The following is a 20,813-nucleotide window of genomic DNA, read 5'->3' on the forward strand; positions in this document are numbered from 1 at the left end:
CCGGTGTGTATATCCGCTCTACACACTTTACAAATGCCTGCTGGGTGAGTGGCAGCCAACACACTGATTTTAAACAATCTCTGGCGCTGTTGTGTTCCACACTGCTTGTCTAGTTCACTTTAGTTAGATTACATCATCTGTACAAAATCACGAGCTCACAATGATAATGTTTTATTGCTGTGTTTGCTGACGTCTCTATTTAGGAGTGGAGCGCGATCGAAACCTGCGGCGTCAAGTGACTACAATGAGAATGTCGAGACACCGGAAGTAGCATGTTTCAGTCATGATTCGTCTGTCTCGTCTTATTTTTTTAATTAAATTATAATAAAACGATGATTGTTCTTCAGTTTATGTTGAGTTGTTGAAATAAACGCTCGAATGCATCAAATACAACTGTTGGAAATACTTTTATTTTGACGCTCAAACCCGGACGTTTACAAAACATTACGAAGCAGGGTGGATCTCCAGCTGACGTCTGCTCCTCTCTCCCTCCTCTTCGACGCGCTTTTAATTGAACCCAGTACAGCATCGCCGCCTCCTGACGCCGGGGAGAGTGGGGGTACGACCACGCGAGCTGTGCCGACAAAACGAGCAACGGAGCCGCTGTCGCAGTCTTCTCAGCTTTGGGAGAAAAGCCGAGAACATCCGACATTCCCCCTCCTTAACCCAATTTCCCAACATAAACACAGAAAATGGACGAAAAGGCTTTTTCGAAGGAGCTGGATCAATGGATCGAGCAGCTGAACGAATGCAAACAGCTCACGGAAGGACAAGTGAAAAATTTGTGCGAAAAGGTGAGTTATTTGTCTTTACATCCCTCCCCGTCACCGACGTCTTGTCGCGTCTCGCCGCCCGTGCTGCCTTCCACACATTCTTAAAATGGCGTCTTGGGTTTATATTTCAAGGGGCCTACCCAGGCTACGCGCCTAGTAGGGCGGCTTTATGCGGCTGAGTGAGCCGTCGCATGGCTGGCGTGTTGGTGGGTGTGTAGACCGCAGAGCAGACCGCAGAGGTGGGACGAGCGTCCTTTTGCCGGGGACCTGTGTCTCTCACCTGTCCGCCAGATGTGACCGGATGTCGCTACTGGACTGTTTGCTTAGAAAAGTGATTACAAAATATTTGAGCACATGTGTTGTAAACCACCAAGTAAATCTTTAGTTACCGGCCTATTTTTGAGAATGTTCAACTGAGCAAAGGATTCTGCCTGGCTGTGACGAAACAGTGGGGCTAATTAACATAAAAACACGCCCGACACAGTTTCTCAGGTAACTTGGAAGCTAGGCTGGATGAAGTAACAGAGGCAAAGAGACACTTTCAGGCAACAGTTTGAATCAGTGTCATGTCAAAGCCAAAAGGTAAGCATAACTGAAGTGAACGTGTAGATTAGCATTAGCTTTGCAACGATTCATTGAATAACTAAAATATATTAAATTAGGGGGAAAAGTTGAAGCTAAAATAATAGGCTAATGTTACTGTGTTCGCATGTCCGGACAATAGAATGATGGTATAAAGGCAATTGACAAATGTAATTTGGTGGCTTGGTGATGAAATGTGAAGTTAGCTATGGCCTGAATGTGGTTGAACTCTAAACTCTATCACTCATCTTCTGATTGGCTCCCAGGCTGTATGACATTACCAGTTACTATTGTAAATATGCTAAATAATAGCATTGCCCTTTCTTGATTGGATGTACTGTTGTAGTTAACCGTGTCACGAAATATGTCATTTCTGACAAAAATGTACTCCCCCCCCCCGTCAAAACAAAAATATGAACAGGATTGACCATTTTGGTTTGTCATTGCCATTTTTAATTTTGTACATTGAAATGTTTTTTTTTTTTAAGTTTGTCATCACAATGAATGATGGATGAATCACAATAGTCACACATTCTCTCCTATTGCCTCTTGTATTTTTAAAGTATCAATAAAACAATCATAAATGGAGCTGTTTATTACATGTTTATTTTGGATTTCTGTGGGGTCTGATCTGATCCTGCTTGGTTGCTGGGCGTGTAGCGGAGTTGTTGACACCGCAGCGCCGCTGTGACCTTTTAAACGCTGGCTTGTTGCTGAGGCAGGAACTTGATGTTACAGGGCTGTTAAGTCATTTATATTCATGCCGCCGAGAGCTCCCATTTTGCAGTTAGCGATCTCAACGCTCGGCTGAAATAATAACCCCGATCAGCACCGACCCCCCCCTGAATTAGAAAACTGTTTTGCCCTTAGCAAATTTAGATTTTGTTTCCGCCCCTCAATCCTCTAATGTAGCAAACGCTGGCGACCCACACTACATCCTCCCTGTCGAAAAAAATAGTGGGAGGATTCGACTGATGGACGAAGGCTTTTTTTTTTTTTTGCCGGAAAAAGATGAAGAGCGTGACTCAGCAGAATGCAGTGAATCACAACAGCAAAGCGTCTGTTTTGGGATTCGTGGAGGAGGATCGGAATGAGATGTTTGACTTCAGCCTCTGAGATCGAGCAGGTTGTTGTTTGTTTTATAGACTGCACAATGTCTTTGAAGCAGTTTAGGCCTAATGGAGCTCACAAAGGATGTTGCATTTAATTCGGGCCTAATTAATTGCCTTGCTGCTTCGACAGATTTTGGTGCAGCGTTATAACACAAGGGGTGGAAAGCGGGTGACATGTTGACAATGATTGTAACTTGTGGAACGTGGATGGAGTGACATTTGTAAAACTGCTAAAGTTAGTGTGCCGATAATGTTAGCAATAGCAACATTCTGGTGGGTATTTCCAATCCAATTTCCACATGTTGATGTGCTTACTTTTTAGTTTCACTTGGCCTGTGTATTTGGAACTGACATTACATTTGCTGCTGCTTTTGTCCAATTCAGATCTTTGTTGAAGAAAATGAACTTTTAAAGCATTTTTTTTATGCTAACTGTTGCTACAGGATTAGCTTTCTTCCTGACTTTTGAGTGAATGACATAAAATAAGGTAGTGATAGACCGTTTTTTTTTTTTTTAAGTCAAGAAGACCGATAACCGATATTTCAAGCTGATATTCATTTTCAGTAAAATAATTGGCAAAATTTTAAAAATGTACTTTTTCTTTTAATAGTAAACATACAAAGAATTGAAAGCTTTGTTTAAAAACAATTCTAACAAAAATTGCAGGGAGCTTCCAAATGAAGTTTAATTAAAAGTAAAGTTTAAAAAATATATATATTATTATTTTATTTATTAGTTATTTTTATTTTTTATTTAATTTAATTATTTTTTTAATTTGTTTTAATTCATTAAACGTTTATTTTAATTTATTTCTATTTGACTATCTAAAAGTTAAAAAAAATAAAGTTTAATTAACAATTAAAAAACAAAGCAAGTACATTTCTACTGGAAATACTTCTCTAAAATGATAAAATAATTTCTGAATGTAAAAATAAAAAGTGTAGAGTTCCCAGTGTCAGCATAACTTTATTTTTGCATGCGAATGCAGCTAATTTGTGGTTTTCGTCAGTTTTCATAAAAGGTTTCAAAAGATCGCAGACAGTAAAAATTGTCAGAATGTTTTGAAAAGTAAAAACATCGTACAAATCCTGATGAAAACCCCAAAATTTGCTACGTTCGGACGCACTCCCTGCTCAGTGAAATACCATTTTTATCGGCCTTACGATTAGTAAAAAGCCTGATTTCAATATTTGTCAAAATGGCAAATATCGGCGCCGATAACCGGTCTATCCCTAAAATAAGGTTTACCTCAACTTTATTTGTCCGTGTCCTCACTCGTGTGTTAGCGTTGCTAGGGCAACAGTTGGGAATGGTTATTCCATTTCCTCTCCGCGCGATGAGCTCATTGAAGGTGTGTCATATTTTGAAATGATTCCGCGTGACCAGATTCGGCAGTGTGACACATCGTTTCTACTGATGTGTGACACCATTTTCACTCTTGTTTAATCATAGTAACCACCGTCTAACTAAACTAACCGACGTAAGGGCTTCATTCTGGGCCGTCACGGCGGTCAAAAAACAGCTGAGAAACCTGCTGACTGCGGCACTTCAAGTAGATGTTCGACCTCAAAAGGGCCATCAGGCAGCAAGCTTCGCGTGAAGTCATCATCTGCGGTTGGAAAGCTCAACTAGCCACGGGGCGTATCGACGCGAGGACCTTTGGCCACGTAAAGATAGATGCCTTTAACTCATTCGCTCGCAGCCATTTTCACAGAAGCAATCAAGTTCACTCCCAGCTGTTTTACTGGATTTGGACTGATTTTGCAAAGCCCACAGAATATTCTGTTCTATTGCTAAAAAAACATGGAACCTACCAAAAGAAAGATTAAAATATCTCCTTTCATCAGGAAAAAGAAAGGATAGTTCTATCTGTTCCCATTTTGCAGCAATGAGCATTAGAATATAGCTTTCATTGTTATTCAGTATTCACAAATCTATTTAGAATTGTGAGTAATTGAGCTTTTTTTCAACATGGCCCTAGTTGATCTCTTTTGCTCTGCTGCCACCTGCTGGCAGTTTGTGTAATAACTACCATTTCTTCAACCATTCTCTGCAGTTGAGAGGCTGCATCAAAGCCTTCTGTATGCTCTAGTATAAAAAAAAGCCAAATAAAACGTATAAATATGTCTTTGGGACACTTAAAACATTTAAAATAGAACATATTTATACAGTTTTGGGGAGCAAATGAGTTTATCGGATTATGTTAGTGGCGGAGAAAAGCGCTGATTTTTATTTCATTTATTTTATGTCAATTTGTGTTGCAATTTAACAAAAGCGGGTTAAGATGCTCTGCTTTTGTATCTACTGATGACTTTAAAAGACAAGATTGACACTGGGGATATTTACTCTCTATCCACGTTAGTATTTTAAATTGAGGTCAACAATGTGCAAGGCTGTCCCATCTGGCGCGGCGATCGGCCAACTCGAGCACTTTGTCAACATCAATTCAGTGTTGACCTATTTGGACAAATGCTCTTTTCCACAAGTCTGCTCAATGTAGTGGACGGCTGCACAGTAACCTCATTTTGTCACTACCAATCCCCTTTTTATGGAATCGGTGTTATTTCATCCTCTTACTCGGTACACAATGAATATTCCAAGGATGAACCCAGTTGGTAAAAAGCGTTTGTGACAGTTGTGCTTTTGGTCGTCTTAATGATCCTCCTGAAGCTCCGACATGTCCTGCCGGACTAATAATGTGAGTGAGCCATCGAAAAACTCAAAACGACTGTGTTTCCTGAACCAGTGCACTAATTGATTTTACACAAACGAGGACATGATGTACATGGAGCCCTTCACAAGAAAAGCGCAACAATCCTAACATGTCCGCCTGACATATCATTATTAGGGCCGCGTACCGATTCTAATTTCCTCAATCGATTTGATTCACTTCAGTTCAAGCCGATATTGATTAATTATGGAACATCAATTCTTCTTAAGGACATGATACAAACTCGACAAATATTAAATTCCAAAGTAAATTTTGCTGAGGGAGTAAGTGGTCAAATGATTTAGTTTATTAATGAAAGTAAAACGTGTTATAATCAGTCACAAACATTGACATCAGCAAGGATGAGATGAAAATATTTTCATAATTCTATTTTTTATCATCCATCCATCCATCCATCCATTTTCTTAACCGCTTGCTCCTCACAAGGGTCACGTGGGGGTGCTGGAGCCTATCCCAGCTGGCTTTGGGCAGTAGGCGAGGTACACCCTGAACTGGTTGCCAGGCAATCGCAGGGCACACAGAGACGAACAACCATCCGCACACACACTCACACCTCGGGACAATTTGGAGCACCCAATTAACCTGCCATGAATGTCTTTGGAATCTGGGAGGAGACCGGAGTACCCGGAGAAGACCCACGCAGGCACGGGGAGAACATGCAAACTCCACCCAGGAAGGCTGGAGCCTGGACTCGAAGTCTCGAACCCGAGTCCTTAGTACTGGGAGGTGGATGTTTTAATAATTGTTAATATAAACTAAAAAGATTCTAAATTGTCAAAGTGCAATAAGTCAGGTATTTCATACATTTAAGAAAATAGTTTTAAATTCATGTGAACAGTACATTTCATGAAAACAGTAAGATACTAAAAAATTTGGCCTTTAAAATGATATTTTCTTCAGAATTTATGGGGAAAAAATTTGATTTAAATAATCAATTCATGGTTTTATTAATCGACATCGGGCTTGAAAAGGAAAATGGATTCAATATCAATTAGTCCATTTTTTTTAAACCCAGCCCTAATAATTATAAAACCTAGCCTGTAGGTGGCGGTAGTGGGTTTTTCTAAAATGGCTGCTAACTACTTAACTACGGCAATTATGAAATTAGATGATCTGATGTTCTGTAGCTAACTAAGACACAACAAGCCAAGTTTTCAGTCTCATCTCTTCATTTTAGGCCAAGGAAATCCTAACCAAGGAGTCCAACGTGCAGGAGGTGCGATGCCCCGTGACGGTTTGCGGCGACGTGCACGGCCAGTTCCACGACCTCATGGAGCTGTTCAAGATCGGCGGCAGATCTCCCGACACAAACTACCTGTTCATGGGCGACTACGTGGACCGGGGATACTACTCCGTGGAGACCGTCACTTTACTTGTAGCACTTAAGGTAACCTTCGTTCAAAACTTTGGATACTTTTTTGTTGGTGTTGTAGTGGTCGATGTCATGATCTAAACCTGCTTGCCCGCCAGGTTCGTTTCCGGGAGCGTATCACAATCCTGCGCGGCAACCACGAGAGCAGGCAGATCACGCAAGTGTACGGGTTCTACGACGAGTGTCTACGCAAGTACGGCAACGCAAACGTGTGGAAGTATTTCACCGACCTGTTCGATTACCTCCCGCTCACCGCCTTGGTTGACTCTCAGGTGACTTACTCGGATGGATCAAGAAGTTGTTGCTGGGGAAAAAAAAAAAAAAAAAAGATATTAAGTAAAAACATTTTTGCAGATTTTTTGTCTTCACGGCGGTTTGTCGCCATCCATTGACACGCTGGACCACATCAGGGCGCTGGATCGCTTACAGGAAGTGCCTCATGAGGTAACAGCACTGACCTGTATATATGACTGGATAGCCGATTAACCCATACACACCAGTGCAAGCCGTTGATGTCACAGGGCGGCCATCTTGTTACTCCCACCTTGCGAACAGACTACTGTATAAACTATACGGTATCAATACAGGTGAGACGTATACAGCTTAGTATAAGGCTGGAGGTGGGGTGGGGGGGTTAGTGCTTGGGTGATCACTATTTTTTTAGCAAGTAAATAAATAAATAAGTGCTGCTTTGAAGATCCCCTTTGTCTTTTATCACTCAGTTCCTTAGACCCCATATTAGATTTGGCAGAGGCATAGTTTGTTGAATTACAGTTATAATTCCTTAATAATAAATATACAAGTTTCCTCCTGTACTAAATATCATTAAACATATCATTTATGCATGTATTTAAGGCAAAATGTCTGAAGTCCTCTTGTTTATGTTTAATAAATTTAAAAGACCATAAATCATGCTATTTCTACTAAGTACCGTCTCAAATATTCTCCAATTTTGATACTGTAAATGTAAAGGATCATATGCAGAGAATCATTTCTTGGGAGGAGCAATATGGCGGCCTCGTGACCTCAAAAGTCTTGGCCTATTGGCTATCAAGTCATATATATTGAAGAGATTAAATGTTACCTTTTAAAAAGAGTTTTTGGGGGCGCTAACGAATATATATTCTCCCAGGGTCCCATGTGCGACCTGCTCTGGTCGGACCCCGACGACCGCGGCGGCTGGGGCATCTCGCCGCGGGGGGCCGGCTACACTTTTGGCCAGGACATCTCGGAGACGTTCAACCACGCCAACCGCCTCACACTGGTGTCGCGCGCGCACCAGCTGGTCATGGAGGCGAGTCTAGAAATGCTAAATACATTTTTCAGGAGACGTTAGCGTCAATGCTAACCATATACTCGTGTTTACTCTCAGGGCTACAACTGGTGCCACGAGAGGAACGTGGTGACGATATTCAGCGCTCCCAACTACTGCTATCGCTGCGGCAACCAGGCGGCCATCATGGAGCTGGACGACACACTCAAATATTCCTTGTAAGTGTTGTGAACGCAACCTCCAAAACTTTTTTATATACAGTGATTTATTTATTTATTTTTTTAAAATTATGAATACTTTCTTCCCCCCGCAGCTTGCAGTTTGACCCGGCGCCTCGCAGAGGCGAGCCCCACGTCACCCGCCGCACCCCTGACTACTTCCTGTAACCTGCTTTGAAACTCCACTTGTACAGTCAAGTCCAGTGTTGCCATATAATGGCGGACACAGCAGCAGCAGCAGCAGCAGCAGCACACATTGTACATTCACACAAAGACCTATTTAAGCATTTAGCAAGAAATGTGTGTGCGTGTCTGTGGACGGACCAAACGATGTGTGCCATAAATCATCACGTTATGGATTGCTGAGGACTTGTCTTGTATTAGGAAATCAATCAATCAAGGTCACTTGATGCTTACGACTGACAATGGAGACAAATCAGTATAATGTAAACATCTGAAAATATGTATTGAGGACATGCGACGATGATCTGTTTGCACTTTTGTAAATCTTAAGAAATGTAACATAAAATGAAGATGAAGAGAATATTTGCATTTTGTTTTCTTTTTATTACCAAACCTGTCCCCCAAAAGTCCCGAGAACAAGAAGGTTTTACATGAGGTGTCTTGTCGAATGCATGAAGGTGTGTATGTGTGTGTAAAGATCATCAACGCACTGAACCCCAAGCTTGTATTAACAGACATGAATAATAATAAAGGTGGCTCCTTCATGACATGACTGTTTCACTTGTCGTTTTTGCGGCATATTCAGTATTTCATGGCTTTTACTTCTAAATCATTTTGTTGGCCTAAGTTGAAGGGCAAAGTACCACATTTTGGCAACTTGAGCAGAAATGGCTTTCGCACTAGTAGAACCATGTGACCTCTCCCAGCCAATCAGCAGGGAAGAAATGCAAATACTAACGTTTACATTGAATGCCAGCCATTTTCCCTGGAGCCCCCTCAATACCAACAGTTTTCCTGGATTTTCACTGAGCTTGCAAGGCCCACAGAATATTGACAAAAGTTCGATTGCAATTTAAACACGGGACGTACCAAAATAAAGATTAGACTCTTCTTTTGACTGAAAAAAAAATATGTATATTTCTCTCTTATTTAGTTCTTTAGTTATCAGTGTTTGAAAATGGCTAGGTTTTGTGAAAATTCCCATTTTTGACCAAGAAATGGGAGAAAAAGGGCTTTTTGTAAAAACAGATTTCAAGCACAATTTTGACGTTAACGCTGCTATTTTTTCTTGTTTGTTTTCCTTCGATAGAACAAAAAAAACATTACAAAAGTGCTTTTGACAACAAAAATACCAATTTATTGAACATAAAGAACTATTGAACTAACAAAGTGAACTATGTACATAAGTGCCTGACAGTGCATGTGGGATGTCTTTCGGCTGCCATCCGCTTCGCTGCCAGCTCCAACCATCCCCACAACATCTAGATGCACCACCTGTACATTGTAGAACCATAATCAATTGCAAATATTAGATATTGTATTGCTGCAGTATGAAGTATAGTAGGCTACATTTATTCACCTTTCTTTGCACCAAAAATAGGAAGGCCGAGCTTTCTGGGTGGTGGATCCATCTGTAATTGATAAAAAAAATAAAAATAAAATGTAAGATTACCACAGGGTTCACAAGTTGATGTGCTGTTGTTTTTTGTTGCTACATATTAACATTCTCCCACCTCTCTCTAAAACTATGACTAGAACTAAAACAATGACAATACAGAAATCGGCCTGTTTTTTGTTTTTTTTGCTACATATTGACATTTCCCCACCTCTCTCTAAAACTTTGACTACAACTAAAACAATACACAAGTCCGTCTATCAACCTAGCGATTCTGCACACACACACACACACACACATACATTATTTGTCCACTACATTTACAAGATGCACGACTTGTACATGTATTAGTATTACTGGCAACTTTATTCTATGGTAGGACAAGATGATGCATATAACTGCCTTATAACTTAGCAGGTCTTCTTACCTCCTCGTTCTGGAAGCAGGGTTCGAAGAAGACTCCCTGCTGCTTCTACTCCAATCTGAAGGCACACGCTCATCTGAAAGGTCAGGATCCAAATCTGGTTCATACTCGTCATCCTCCAAATCGGTGTAATTGTCGTGATGATCGGTATAGTCCTCCTCGCTTGACGCGGCCGGTGGAGCGTCGCTCAACAGCTGCTCGACGCGTTTCTTCGACGTGAAACTTGATCATTATCCTTTGATCACGATGCTTTTTCAGCCGAAAATAACTCATCTAGTGTTAACGGTTTAGTTTTTCTGTCCATCGCTCGCACTCTTTCTTCGTCCAAGGACTCCGCGTAACTCGAACACGTTATTCTCACCCCGGCCGACGCATACACTTCCTGTTTTTCTTCTTCTAAAACGTAATCCTTCGATGATACTTGCGTGATCGTGGCTGTCTTTTATATTTGTTGCCACCCGCTGGCCGTTGTTAACATCGCAGTCAAGCCTGATCCTTCACTCAGACGCTGCGGCAGCGTCAGACCCTTCTGTACATACACGCTTGCATAAAAAAAAGCCTTATGTGTACGCGGCGACAATGACACTTATGACGTACACATACGTCATATGTATTGATAGAGTTAAATATGATTAATAAAGTTACCGTTTTTGTGGGGTGGCGGAGTTATCTTGTGTGAACCACGGATTTCTCCCAGCCAATCTACAGAAAAGGCAACCAAATAAATAATGGAAAAGTGTTCAGTATTTTTTTTTAAGCCTATTTCATGTTTGAATGTAATTTAAAAAAAATCCCATGTAGCTTAATGATTCAGAACAGTTTTAAAATAATTAGAAACTAATTATATTTGATCAAGTTAAAGTTAATATTAATATATTTACAAATAAAATAGCCCAGGCCGTATTTGGGGTCCACTGAAATCCTTCCAGAACTAAAGTTGACAATAAAATTTGTTTCCAGCCGGAACCTATTAACGAACACTCTCGTAAACATACCTTTTTTTATTTTTATTATTATGAATTCCCTTATGTGAAATAGTAACAAAAAATCTAGTTCAAATGGTTTTAAAAAATAAGCTCGTATTATTAATAATTATATATGAACATTTGTTAAAGTATTTGAATAAATAAATAAATAAATAAACAGCCCCGACGTGGGTTTCGTCCCTCCCCTCCATCCAAAGCAACTGACTGACAAAGCGAGCAGCGCCTTAGCAGCACACAGCGTCCACGACTCCTCCATTTTGCTACGAGAACTGACAACAGTCGATAGAATTCCACCTCCGGGTTTGGAATAAACACACTAACGGTATGGCTGAAGTCTTCTATCGTAAACCGGACACGAACTGGGCTCGAGTTTCGCCCGTTTTCGGTCAACATCCGCGCGGACGTCTCACATTACGGTTAAGAAGAGGCCCGTTGTGATTTAGCTTGGTAATGCTAGCCGAGTCTGGCTGCTTCATTGATGACATTTGCATGTCTGCTTCTCGACAACGACCAGCAGAATTGTCACAAAATGGAGACGATCATTTTCCACGGTCGCATTTAAGTCGTTGAGTTGTTCTAAAAGCTGCACAAAAGCCGGTACGCGGTTAGCAAGGATGCTAAACGGTCGTTAGCTGCGAGGCGTTTATCTTTGATGTTCTCCAACGAAGGCAACTGTTCAGTTAACTTTGATCTTGTTTTGATCATGCTTCAAACAGAAATGGTGGTCGGTGGATGCGGTTTAGTGAGCAAACTTACCAACTTGTCGCATGCGATAACATTCCGCGAGTTGTTGCTTCGAGCAGGCGAACTCGAAATGCTGTGTTCCCCCGACCTTAAATACAAACAAGTCAAGCAATGTTTGAATTTATATATTTTAGGAGTTTATTTAAAAAAAAAAAAAATCTTATCAAAATGAAACAAAATGTACTGGAATAGTTGGACCAAAAATGGATGGGCTATGAAATAAAAAATCAAAACAAACAAACACAAATAATCAATTACTTTTATGTATTAAAATATTTACGTGTATTGAATTTTCTTAGTTTTTTTTTTTAATTACACCACCCCCACCCCCCATTTTTGTAATTATTAAAAATAATTTCTTACTTTTTAACAGTTTTCTGTATCAATGTTTTTGGATGAGGAAAAAAATTAACTTTTTTTTTTTTTAAATACACATAATACAAAATTTTATTTTGATTCTTACATTAATTTAAATAACTATTGTTAAACTATTTTCAAAAGTGTACTATTTTTATTTTCTAGTTTTAAGATAAAATTTGAGTAATATGGAGTATATAAAAATAAAATAAATTCGGCAAAAAAAAAATAAATTCTGAATTTTGTGAGTTCAACAAATAAAATGTAGTAAAAACATGTTAGATGCGGGTAAATCTGATGCGACTTTGTATTTGTTTCAGAAAATGCCCACAATAAAGTTACAGAGCTCGGATGGCGAAATATTTGAGGTGGACGTGGAAATCGCCAAACAGTCTGTCACCATCAAAACCATGTTAGAAGGTAACCCAAACTTGTTCATTTCCAATTCGTCGTTTAAACGACATGTTAACGCCACACTTGCGAATTGACAGATTTGGGGATGGATGACGAAGGAGACGATGACCCCGTGCCGCTCCCCAACGTCAACGCAGCCATCCTTAAGAAGGTAACGCATCTAGATTAATTAATTTTTGTTTTTTAAACGTAATGTATTTTTTTGTGTCAGGTGATCCAGTGGTGCACCCATCACAAGGACGACCCCCCTCCCCCCGAGGACGACGAGAACAAAGAGAAGAGGACGGACGACATCCCCGTGTGGGACCAGGAGTTCCTCAAAGTGGACCAGGGGACTTTGTTCGAACTCATCCTGGTAAGCGGCGGAAACTTCAAAATGTTTGCTTTGTTCTTGTTTGCTGCAAAACTGATATTTATGTTTATGTACAGCACTTTGTATACAGCAATGCCTGTTCTTAAAGCGCTTTATAAATAAAGTTGAGTTAAGTCATGTGACCGCACGGCGGCTTACTCATTGGTCGCTCTGCGTGTGCGCCAAGTAACAGAGCGGCTGGCAAACGAAACCTGCCACCGAGTGCAATGTGAACACGTTTGTTTACAAACTTCCACGATGAGTCACTTGGAAGGCTAAGAATGCAAATGTCGCAATTCGTTTCGTGTCAGGCTACATGAAAAATTGTAATCAACACAAAAACAGGAAATTCCACATTTTTGGAGTTCAAGTTTATTTTTATATACGAGTAACACCATATTTATTTTTTGGATTAAAAAATACGGAAAATTGTAATTTTTTATTATTTTTTTTTTATTTTCAATTTTGTCCAACATTAAAACCCGTCCATCTCTTAAGTTTGGAGTTTTAAAATTGTATTTAATTTTTTGGTCAATTTTCCGGTAAAATTTAGGCTTTTCTAATAAGTACCGTAAATCAAGAGAAAAAAAATTGTCTGTCTCCAAATTGTTTTTGTTGTTGTTTTTTGTATAAAAAAAAAAAATAGGGAAAATTCGAATTTTCTTTGGTTGATTTTCAAAACCCCACACCACACCCCCCGCCCCGCCAAAAAGATAAAAAAAAAAACAAGAAAAAAACAACAACAACAAAAACGTTCATCTATTAATTTGGGGATTTTCAAATTTTATTTAATTTTTTGGTCAATTTTTGGGTAAAATTATGGCTTTTCTTCTAATAGAGGAAAAAAAAAAAACCCCATTTTTATTTTATTTTTATTATGGATTTAAAAAAATAGGGAAAAATGTATATATAAATATATATATATATATATATATACTGCGATTGGCAACCAGTCCAGGGTGTCCCCCGCCTACTGCCCAGAGCCAGCTGAGATAGGCGCCAGCAAATATATATGATTTTCAATTTTGTCCAGCAACAAAAAATAAACATCCATCTATTAATTTTGGGATTTTCAAATTTTGTAGAATTTGTATTTTTGGTCATTTTTTGGCTAAAACTTAGGCTTTTCTAATAAATAAAGAAATAAATAGAGGAAAAAACTCATCTTTCTCCAAATTGTTTTGTTTTTTGTTGTTTTTTTTTAAAATTATGGATAAAAAAAAAAGAGAAAATTTTAATTTATATGTATATATATATATATATATATATATATATATATATATATATACACACACACACCTTATTAATTGTGCGATTTTCAAATTTTATTTAATTTTTTGGTCAATTTTGGCTTTTCTAATAAATAGATAAAAAAAAAAAAAAAGTCTTTCTCCAAATTGTTTTCCATTATTATGAAAAACAAAAAAAAAATGTTCTGTTAGATAACACAAAATGAGAACTGCCACTTGAGTAGTACACAGACCTCCACTAAGGCCAAACAATCCCGTCGAACTCGTTTGATGGGAAATGCCTTAATCCACCTCAACCACTCTCTACCTACCAAACCGTTAACTTCCTAATATCATTTCAGGCGGCCAATTACTTGGACATCAAGGGTCTGCTGGACGTGACGTGCAAGACGGTGGCCAACATGATCAAAGGCAAAACCCCCGAGGAGATCCGCAAGACCTTCAACATTAAGAACGACTTCACGGAGGAGGAGGAGGCTCAGGTAAGCAGGCGCAGAATAACTCGCCACCCAAAGATATTAAGATCTTTTCGAAATAAACTTCACCACAGTGCCATGATACTAATTCGCCACAAGGTGGCGCCACAGTAAAATGAATTGCTTGTCACCAGCCCAAAAAGTGAAAATGGGAGCTTTACAAGCAATGAACAAAAATGTTTAAAAATAATAATAAAAAATTCTGAATTATATTTTTTGCCCCCCATGCAGGTGCGCAAAGAGAACCAGTGGTGCGAAGAGAAGTAGTGCATCCCGCCAACACTATACACTCACGCACACACACTGAATAGAAATGTGTCCGCTTTATTGCTTGCACTGGTCTTGTTCATACTTTGTTAATATTGACTATATAGCTGACTTAATTTAGTACAGTACACCCCCCTCCCCCAATCTGTGTACAAAACTAGCATGACATTTTTAACATGTGTCATTATTTAAAGAAGCCCACAAATCTTTTTTTCTTTCCTCGTGTAGTCTTCTCAAAACAGATTTTTGATGACTCACCTCCCTGTGTTGGTACCACATTTTCTTTCTTTCTTTCTTTTTTACTAGACTTGTTTGTTGTCTGTTAGGTTGGTTGCTAAATGGAAAAGGTGTGGGAAGGGGAGTGAAAAGTTTTTAAGGTGGCTTTCAACATGGGCACCAGTTATGGAAGGAGAAAATAAAATGTTGGAAAAAAAAAAAAGTTTGCTGCTGTTTTTGTCTTCTAACAGGACGGTACGTTTTAACACACTTGTCTTGTATGAGGAGATAATCTTTTGTTCAGAATGGCTTAACTTGTTTGAGTTGATGAAAATTAGTAATACATTGAAATAAAATGACTTTGAAAAATTTTGCATTTGCCCTCAAAATAATTACAATTTCTAAGTGAATTTTTTCATTTGGTGTTTAAATTAATTACCCTAAAAAAAGCAACCAATCCTATTAAAATTAGGCTTAAATGATAAGTACAAATATTTGTAAATATCCAAATACAATTATTTTAGTGTATAGCTGCAACTATTTTAATTTGTCCTTTTCCATTGATTTTTATGTTTTTGAAAAATTCTCTATTACATCTCTTACAAAACGAACAATGACAAAAAAAAACTATTCCAACTGGATTTTCTAACACGGATTAGTTTTATGGACGTCACTTACAAACAACAGAAGCTCAAGATGTATAGTGAACAATTTTAATATATGCCAAAAATGGATGAAATGTATAGATAAAAAAAAATAAAATGCGGACAGGGTTCAAGGTGTGTTTTGGTGGGACATTTCAAACCAACATCGTGGAAATGAGAACTTGCCATAGGAATGCAACAAAAACACTTAATATTGCTTTAAGCTACAGACCAGACTAAATGTTTTTAAGCCTTTTTTTTTTTTTTTTTACATAAACTTATAAAAATGAACTACAGGACCTTTCTGACATCGATTAAAAAACAAATTTTACAACATGTAATATAATAGTACCCATTTGGTCGTCTCAGAGATACAAAAATGTTCCGTCAAAACAATGAGGGGAAAAAAAAAAAAATTAGAAAAAAATTATAATCCGTCTCAGGCTTGGCCACCAGAAAAATTTCTGATCTTTGAAATAAGCCAGCACAAATTGTGAAAGTGCCTAATAGTTGAAAAGAATTGATGGTTGCTTCCAAAGTCCACACAGACACGAAATATTTCTTTTCAAACATTTGTTCCTGTCGAAGCATTGAGGGTGTCAGTTGTATGCCAAAACACTGAGGGGCGCCATAACCCCCCAATCACATTTTTAAGGCCTGAAAATGGGAATTGTTGGTATAAAGTTAATCAAATGTACTTACTGGAAAGTTCCAAGCACAATAAAAGTTGTGAGATTTGCCTTTTCTTCTGAAACAATAAATATTTAGTTAATCATTAATTATGTAATAGTTATTTTTAAATACAAAGTAAACTTTTTTTTTTTCTTTGGTTGCCAGGTTTTGTCTTTAAGCTAAAAATATATTTAATGTAAAAACATATTTGGAGAAAATTGTTTGATGAGAAACCACACCAAAAAAAAAAAAAAAAAAAAAAAAGTAAAATTTCCTGATTGTATTTGATCTTAAAAAAAACCCAAAAAACAGCTTTGTGTCTATGTGCAAAAAATGTTTTCTGATTTATATTCACCATTTTATTATTGTATAAATTTTAAAGATAAAAAAAAAAACTAAAAATATTTCCTGTTTATGCGCAACAGTGTGGAAAAAGTGTTTTTAAAGAATATTTCGTTAGCCTTGTCGCACATTTCAGTCATTTAAAATCTATTGTCATGTGCTTGCTAATTTGCTTTTCTTATTTCCGTGTAGATTGTCAGTCCAAAATGGAGGTCATGGTAAATCTGCAAAAGTTGACTCGAGACAACTGGACTCGTTTGTTGAATTTATGTTTCTTCTTCTTCTTTTTTTTTTTTTAAAACACTGAAAAACGACTTAGTGTGCTATTTGGCTAGCCATTTGTGTTTGTGTGGACTTTTTTTTTTTTTTTTTTTTTTTAACCCGACAACTCTCTGCTGTACAATTTTTTTTCTCTCTCTCTCTTCTCCTGGCCACCCAGGAAAGCAAGCTAAACGTCAGTCACGTGGCCGACAGCTTGCGTTTGCCCGGGGCCGCGGCAGAAGGGGGGCGAGAGGGGCGCTGATGTAGTTGTTGGAAGGGGGGTCCGCGGGCGAGGGCGGCGGGCGAGGACGGCGGCGTGGAGTCCGCGCCACTTAAATGTGAACAAGTTGGGCTCGCGCAGCCTCTTCCTTGAAGGTAGCGAACGCACTTTTTCTTCCTCCTAAGGACAGTCACAGACAGTTATCTGGGAATAAACCCGGATGGCACAACGTCAATAACCAAAGAAAGACAACACAAAACATACACATGTACAACACACACACACACCTGTGTGAAAAATAAACAAAATAAAATTTCCCATCCCTAAACAATAACTTTAATGCAACATTTACAAAAATATTTAATTAATATATTTATTACGAAAGACTTCTGGGTTAGTCCAATCAACCTTCTGAGCAGAGTTAGCATGGTTAGCTTAGCATAGAGTGTTAGCATGGCATTAGCACAAATCAAAGTGAAACCTGGCCTTGTTTAAGCTAACGTGCTAAGCTAACAGTTGGTGGCTTTTTGTTGGTGTTACACGGTGGCGGGTTTTACACACCTGCAGGGACCGCACCAATCTGTCTGCTGCTTGAGGCCAAAGCGAGCTCGACATTTCTTAGGTGAGCCGGGCTCTGAGCCGCAACAACGACAACAACAAGACCAAGATGACGCACAAAGAAGAAAGAGGAAGAAGCATCAAAATGGCTGCCATGCGGGGGGAGAACGTTAGTAGCAAACACACACTGTTAATACACGCCAGTTAGTCGGACCCTTTCGCGCAGAGCCAGAGAAAAACAAGGTGTGAAGTCTTTTTACACAGCAACCCAGCCAAGCAGTACTTCACATTAGCAAAACTGCATCCCATAATAATAAGGTTAGTGTTTAGTGTGACAGATTTCCCCTTTCACGCAGCGATTTTGCAGAAAAGAAGATCTGTAATTTCACGCCATAACCCAGCAAAAAAGCAGGACATTTCACACAGCAACACTGCATCTCATAATAATAATAATAATAATAATAATGATAATATTTGCATTTCAATAGAATTTCACGTCTAGTCATCTAGTGTACCATATTAGCAAGGTAGCGATTACATTGCTAGCACGACCGAACGGATTGAGATGATGCTAGCTCAAATGAGAATAATGTGGCGCTACTGCAACGCTAGCATAGTATTAGCTTAGCGTTAGCATCTGTACCTGCGTTGGAGTCTTGCTGCTTCTCCCTTTTCCTCCTCTTCTTCTTTCCCTGCAGGAGGACACACACAAACTGACTCAATGGAAGATTATAAAAGCAAATTAAAGTATATTAAGAAATACTGAGTATAAAACTAGTATTAAATATGCTAATTAGCATCCGTCACTTTTGTAGCGACTGCAGCTTATTTACAGTATGACACATTGGCCACTTTGTTTGGCTCAAGTTATCACATCCAATACAAGTTATCTAAGAAATTAACGTTGTTTTTTTTTGTTTTTGTTTTTGGCAAGTTTAGAATATTTAATGCAACAATTTTCAGGCTTTTTAACCCCCAGTTCCCGTATGTTATAATTCAATATATTAAATGTCATTTTATTTTATATATTGTTACTTTTAATTACAAAAAGTCAACCATCAAATAACTTTTTTAACTATGAAAAGGTAGAATCGTCAAAATTTAAAACTGTTTAACATATGACATTATCATTATATTAATACATTTTAAATATTGATTTTTTTTCCACTCTAAATGCCTATTTTCTTTCATTTACTTTTATGCATTTTTTATTGTTGTGAAAAAGTCACATTTTATATTTAAAGTATTTTACTTTTAAGTTAGACATTACATGCAATTTATGTATTTGTTTATGTATAAGTAAACAAAAGTACATATTTAACAATTATTTACTCATTTCATTTTAAATGTAATAATAAAACAAAATATAAAATACTTTCCAGCATCATTACAAGGGATATATTTTTTTTAATTTTGAAAAATAATTAAGTTTATTGTAAGTGTGAAAAATATAATTTAAACAAAAATATCACTAATAATTTGACATTTAAATTTGAAAAATTAAACAGTTTTATATTTGTATGATTTTTTAAATATATATTTTGCATGTAAAATATAAACATAATTTTAATAACTTTTGTTAAAAATCTAAATGAAAAAAAAAAGAAAAAAAAAATCATGAATGTTTTTCAAATGTAAGGGAATTCCCAATAAAGCATCCTGCAAGCATAATGACCTCATCGTCTTTGTAAACTTGTGTGGGTGTGGCCCCGTGGCTCTGATGTCACGGTGTGTGCTGGTAACCATAGCAACATGCAAGCCGCCCCTCGCCAGGAATGAAGCATGCGGAGGGAACGCCGTGCGGCCGTTTGTTAATATTACCCACAATCCCTTTCATGCACGCTTGCCTACTGGCCCCGCCCCCCCCCAGCACAGACAAGACGAGTCCCTACCCAATCGGCTTTACTCTTTTCGCCCGCCGCCTCCTGCAACAGGTCAACAGCACACTTAGTGCAACACGTGCTGCGCCGCCGTGCGTGCGTTTGTGTGTGTGTGTGTGTGCATGTGAGGAAGAGGAGGGCGAAGGTGATGATGAAGACGGCGCTCTTACGTAGTTGTCGCGTGCCGACCAGGTGGGGTAGAGCTGCATGTGCAGTTGTCTCTCCTTGCGTGCCAGCTCGTAGTACTTGGCCTGCTCCTCGCGTGTCAGCGCGTGCCACTACACACGCGCACACACAATGAGTCACGTCAAAACACCGTTGCCGTGACAACCACACATGCGAGACCTACAGACGAGACTTTAAGGGTCGTGTTTGAAATGATAGGAAAAACATAACTGTGCGTACCCTTCGCCCGAGTATCTGGTTGATGGCGGCGCTCTCCTTGAGCGTGCACTCGGCGATCACTTTGGCCCTCATCTCCTTCATGTACAGCATGAAGGCGTTGAGCGGCTTCTTGATGACGGGCTTCTTGGGCTCCTTCTCCCGTTTGGCCTCCACGTGCGGCTTCCTGACCAGCGAGGAGGAAGGCGGAGAACTTGTGTTGTTTTTGTGTTTTGTTTACAGCGCCTTCTACAGTTATAACAACGAAGTAGCGCCGCCATTTCATAGCCATTTGTTTGCTAGCGTGCGGGACCATGCAAAACACACCCACAAATATTTGCGCTCAACCTTTCGAAGGAATGAAGAAACGGCAAAAGTGAGAAAATGATAAATTGTGATGCAATTGTGGTTAGCATGGACGCTAATGCTAATGACATGTGGCGAGGTGTCCCTTCTAGTCCACCAACATAGCAACGGCGCTACAGCAATGTCCTTGCTGGTCCAATAATACTAAAATGTAGTGGATCGCCAAGGCAACAAAGGGCATTTCGCTGCCGCTAACGTTAATTGACGTTCACGGAAATCCCAAACAGTACTGCCATTAACGTTAATTGACGTCAATTAGTCCCCCCCACCCCCTCAATGGGCAGCGCAATATCTTGGGCAGTTCTGGTATCGTGAGTGAGCAGGAAAAAAAAAAAAGCCCACTAGCTATGGCCAGCAAATGGC

General features: G+C 38.9%; 3 protein-coding genes and 1 long non-coding RNA gene across 8 annotated transcripts in view; 2 read left to right on the top strand and 2 right to left on the bottom strand.

The window, feature by feature from the left end:
* Positions 1-448: 448 nt before the first annotated feature.
* ppp2cab (protein phosphatase 2 catalytic subunit alpha b) lies at positions 449-8,792 on the top strand. 2 transcript variants are annotated; one of them, XM_077505150.1, is made up of 7 exons: positions 449-794; positions 6,376-6,585; positions 6,669-6,842; positions 6,925-7,014; positions 7,703-7,864; positions 7,943-8,061; positions 8,157-8,792. In XM_077505150.1, the coding sequence occupies exons 1-7, from the start codon at positions 693-695 to the stop codon at positions 8,227-8,229; spliced, it is 930 nt and encodes a 309-aa protein (XP_077361276.1). In that variant the 5' UTR covers positions 449-692; the 3' UTR covers positions 8,230-8,792. The 2 variants fall into 2 exon arrangements, with proteins under 2 accessions (XP_077361276.1, XP_077361277.1); XM_077505151.1 differs by lacking the exon at positions 449-794 and adding an exon at positions 2,068-2,481.
* Positions 8,793-9,356: 564 nt separating this feature from the next.
* On the bottom strand, positions 9,357-11,845 carry LOC144006356 (uncharacterized). The gene is made up of 4 exons (XR_013279783.1): positions 11,807-11,845; positions 10,068-10,766; positions 9,605-9,656; positions 9,357-9,519 (listed from the first exon to the last, which is right to left on the bottom strand). It is a non-coding gene; the product is annotated as an uncharacterized LOC144006356 (long non-coding RNA).
* skp1 (S-phase kinase-associated protein 1) lies at positions 11,204-15,500 on the top strand. Its single transcript, XM_077505153.1, has 6 exons — positions 11,204-11,372; positions 12,472-12,571; positions 12,643-12,716; positions 12,777-12,920; positions 14,509-14,649; positions 14,875-15,500. Exons 2-6 carry the CDS (start codon positions 12,475-12,477, stop codon positions 14,908-14,910), a joined length of 492 nt encoding a protein of 163 aa, XP_077361279.1. The 5' UTR covers positions 11,204-11,372; positions 12,472-12,474; the 3' UTR covers positions 14,911-15,500.
* Positions 15,501-15,825: 325 nt separating this feature from the next.
* tcf7 (transcription factor 7) overlaps positions 15,826-20,813 on the bottom strand; it is a 51,278-nt gene continuing 46,290 nt past the window's right edge. For all 4 annotated transcript variants that reach the window (XM_077505146.1, XM_077505148.1, XM_077505147.1 and 1 more), the window contains 6 exons: positions 20,109-20,271; positions 19,874-19,981; positions 19,716-19,748; positions 18,467-18,515; positions 17,827-17,899; positions 15,826-17,445 (listed from right to left, as the gene is read on the bottom strand). In XM_077505146.1, the coding sequence (XP_077361272.1) occupies positions 17,244-17,445; positions 17,827-17,899; positions 18,467-18,515; positions 19,716-19,748; positions 19,874-19,981; positions 20,109-20,271 (628 nt within the window). In that variant the 3' untranslated portion in view covers positions 15,826-17,243. The remainder of the gene's footprint in view (positions 17,446-17,826; positions 17,900-18,466; positions 18,516-19,715; positions 19,749-19,873; positions 19,982-20,108; positions 20,272-20,813) is intronic.

This window comes from Festucalex cinctus, chromosome 18, assembly GCF_051991245.1.
Source record: "Festucalex cinctus isolate MCC-2025b chromosome 18, RoL_Fcin_1.0, whole genome shotgun sequence".
NCBI classification, from domain to species: domain Eukaryota; kingdom Metazoa; phylum Chordata; class Actinopteri; order Syngnathiformes; family Syngnathidae; genus Festucalex; species Festucalex cinctus.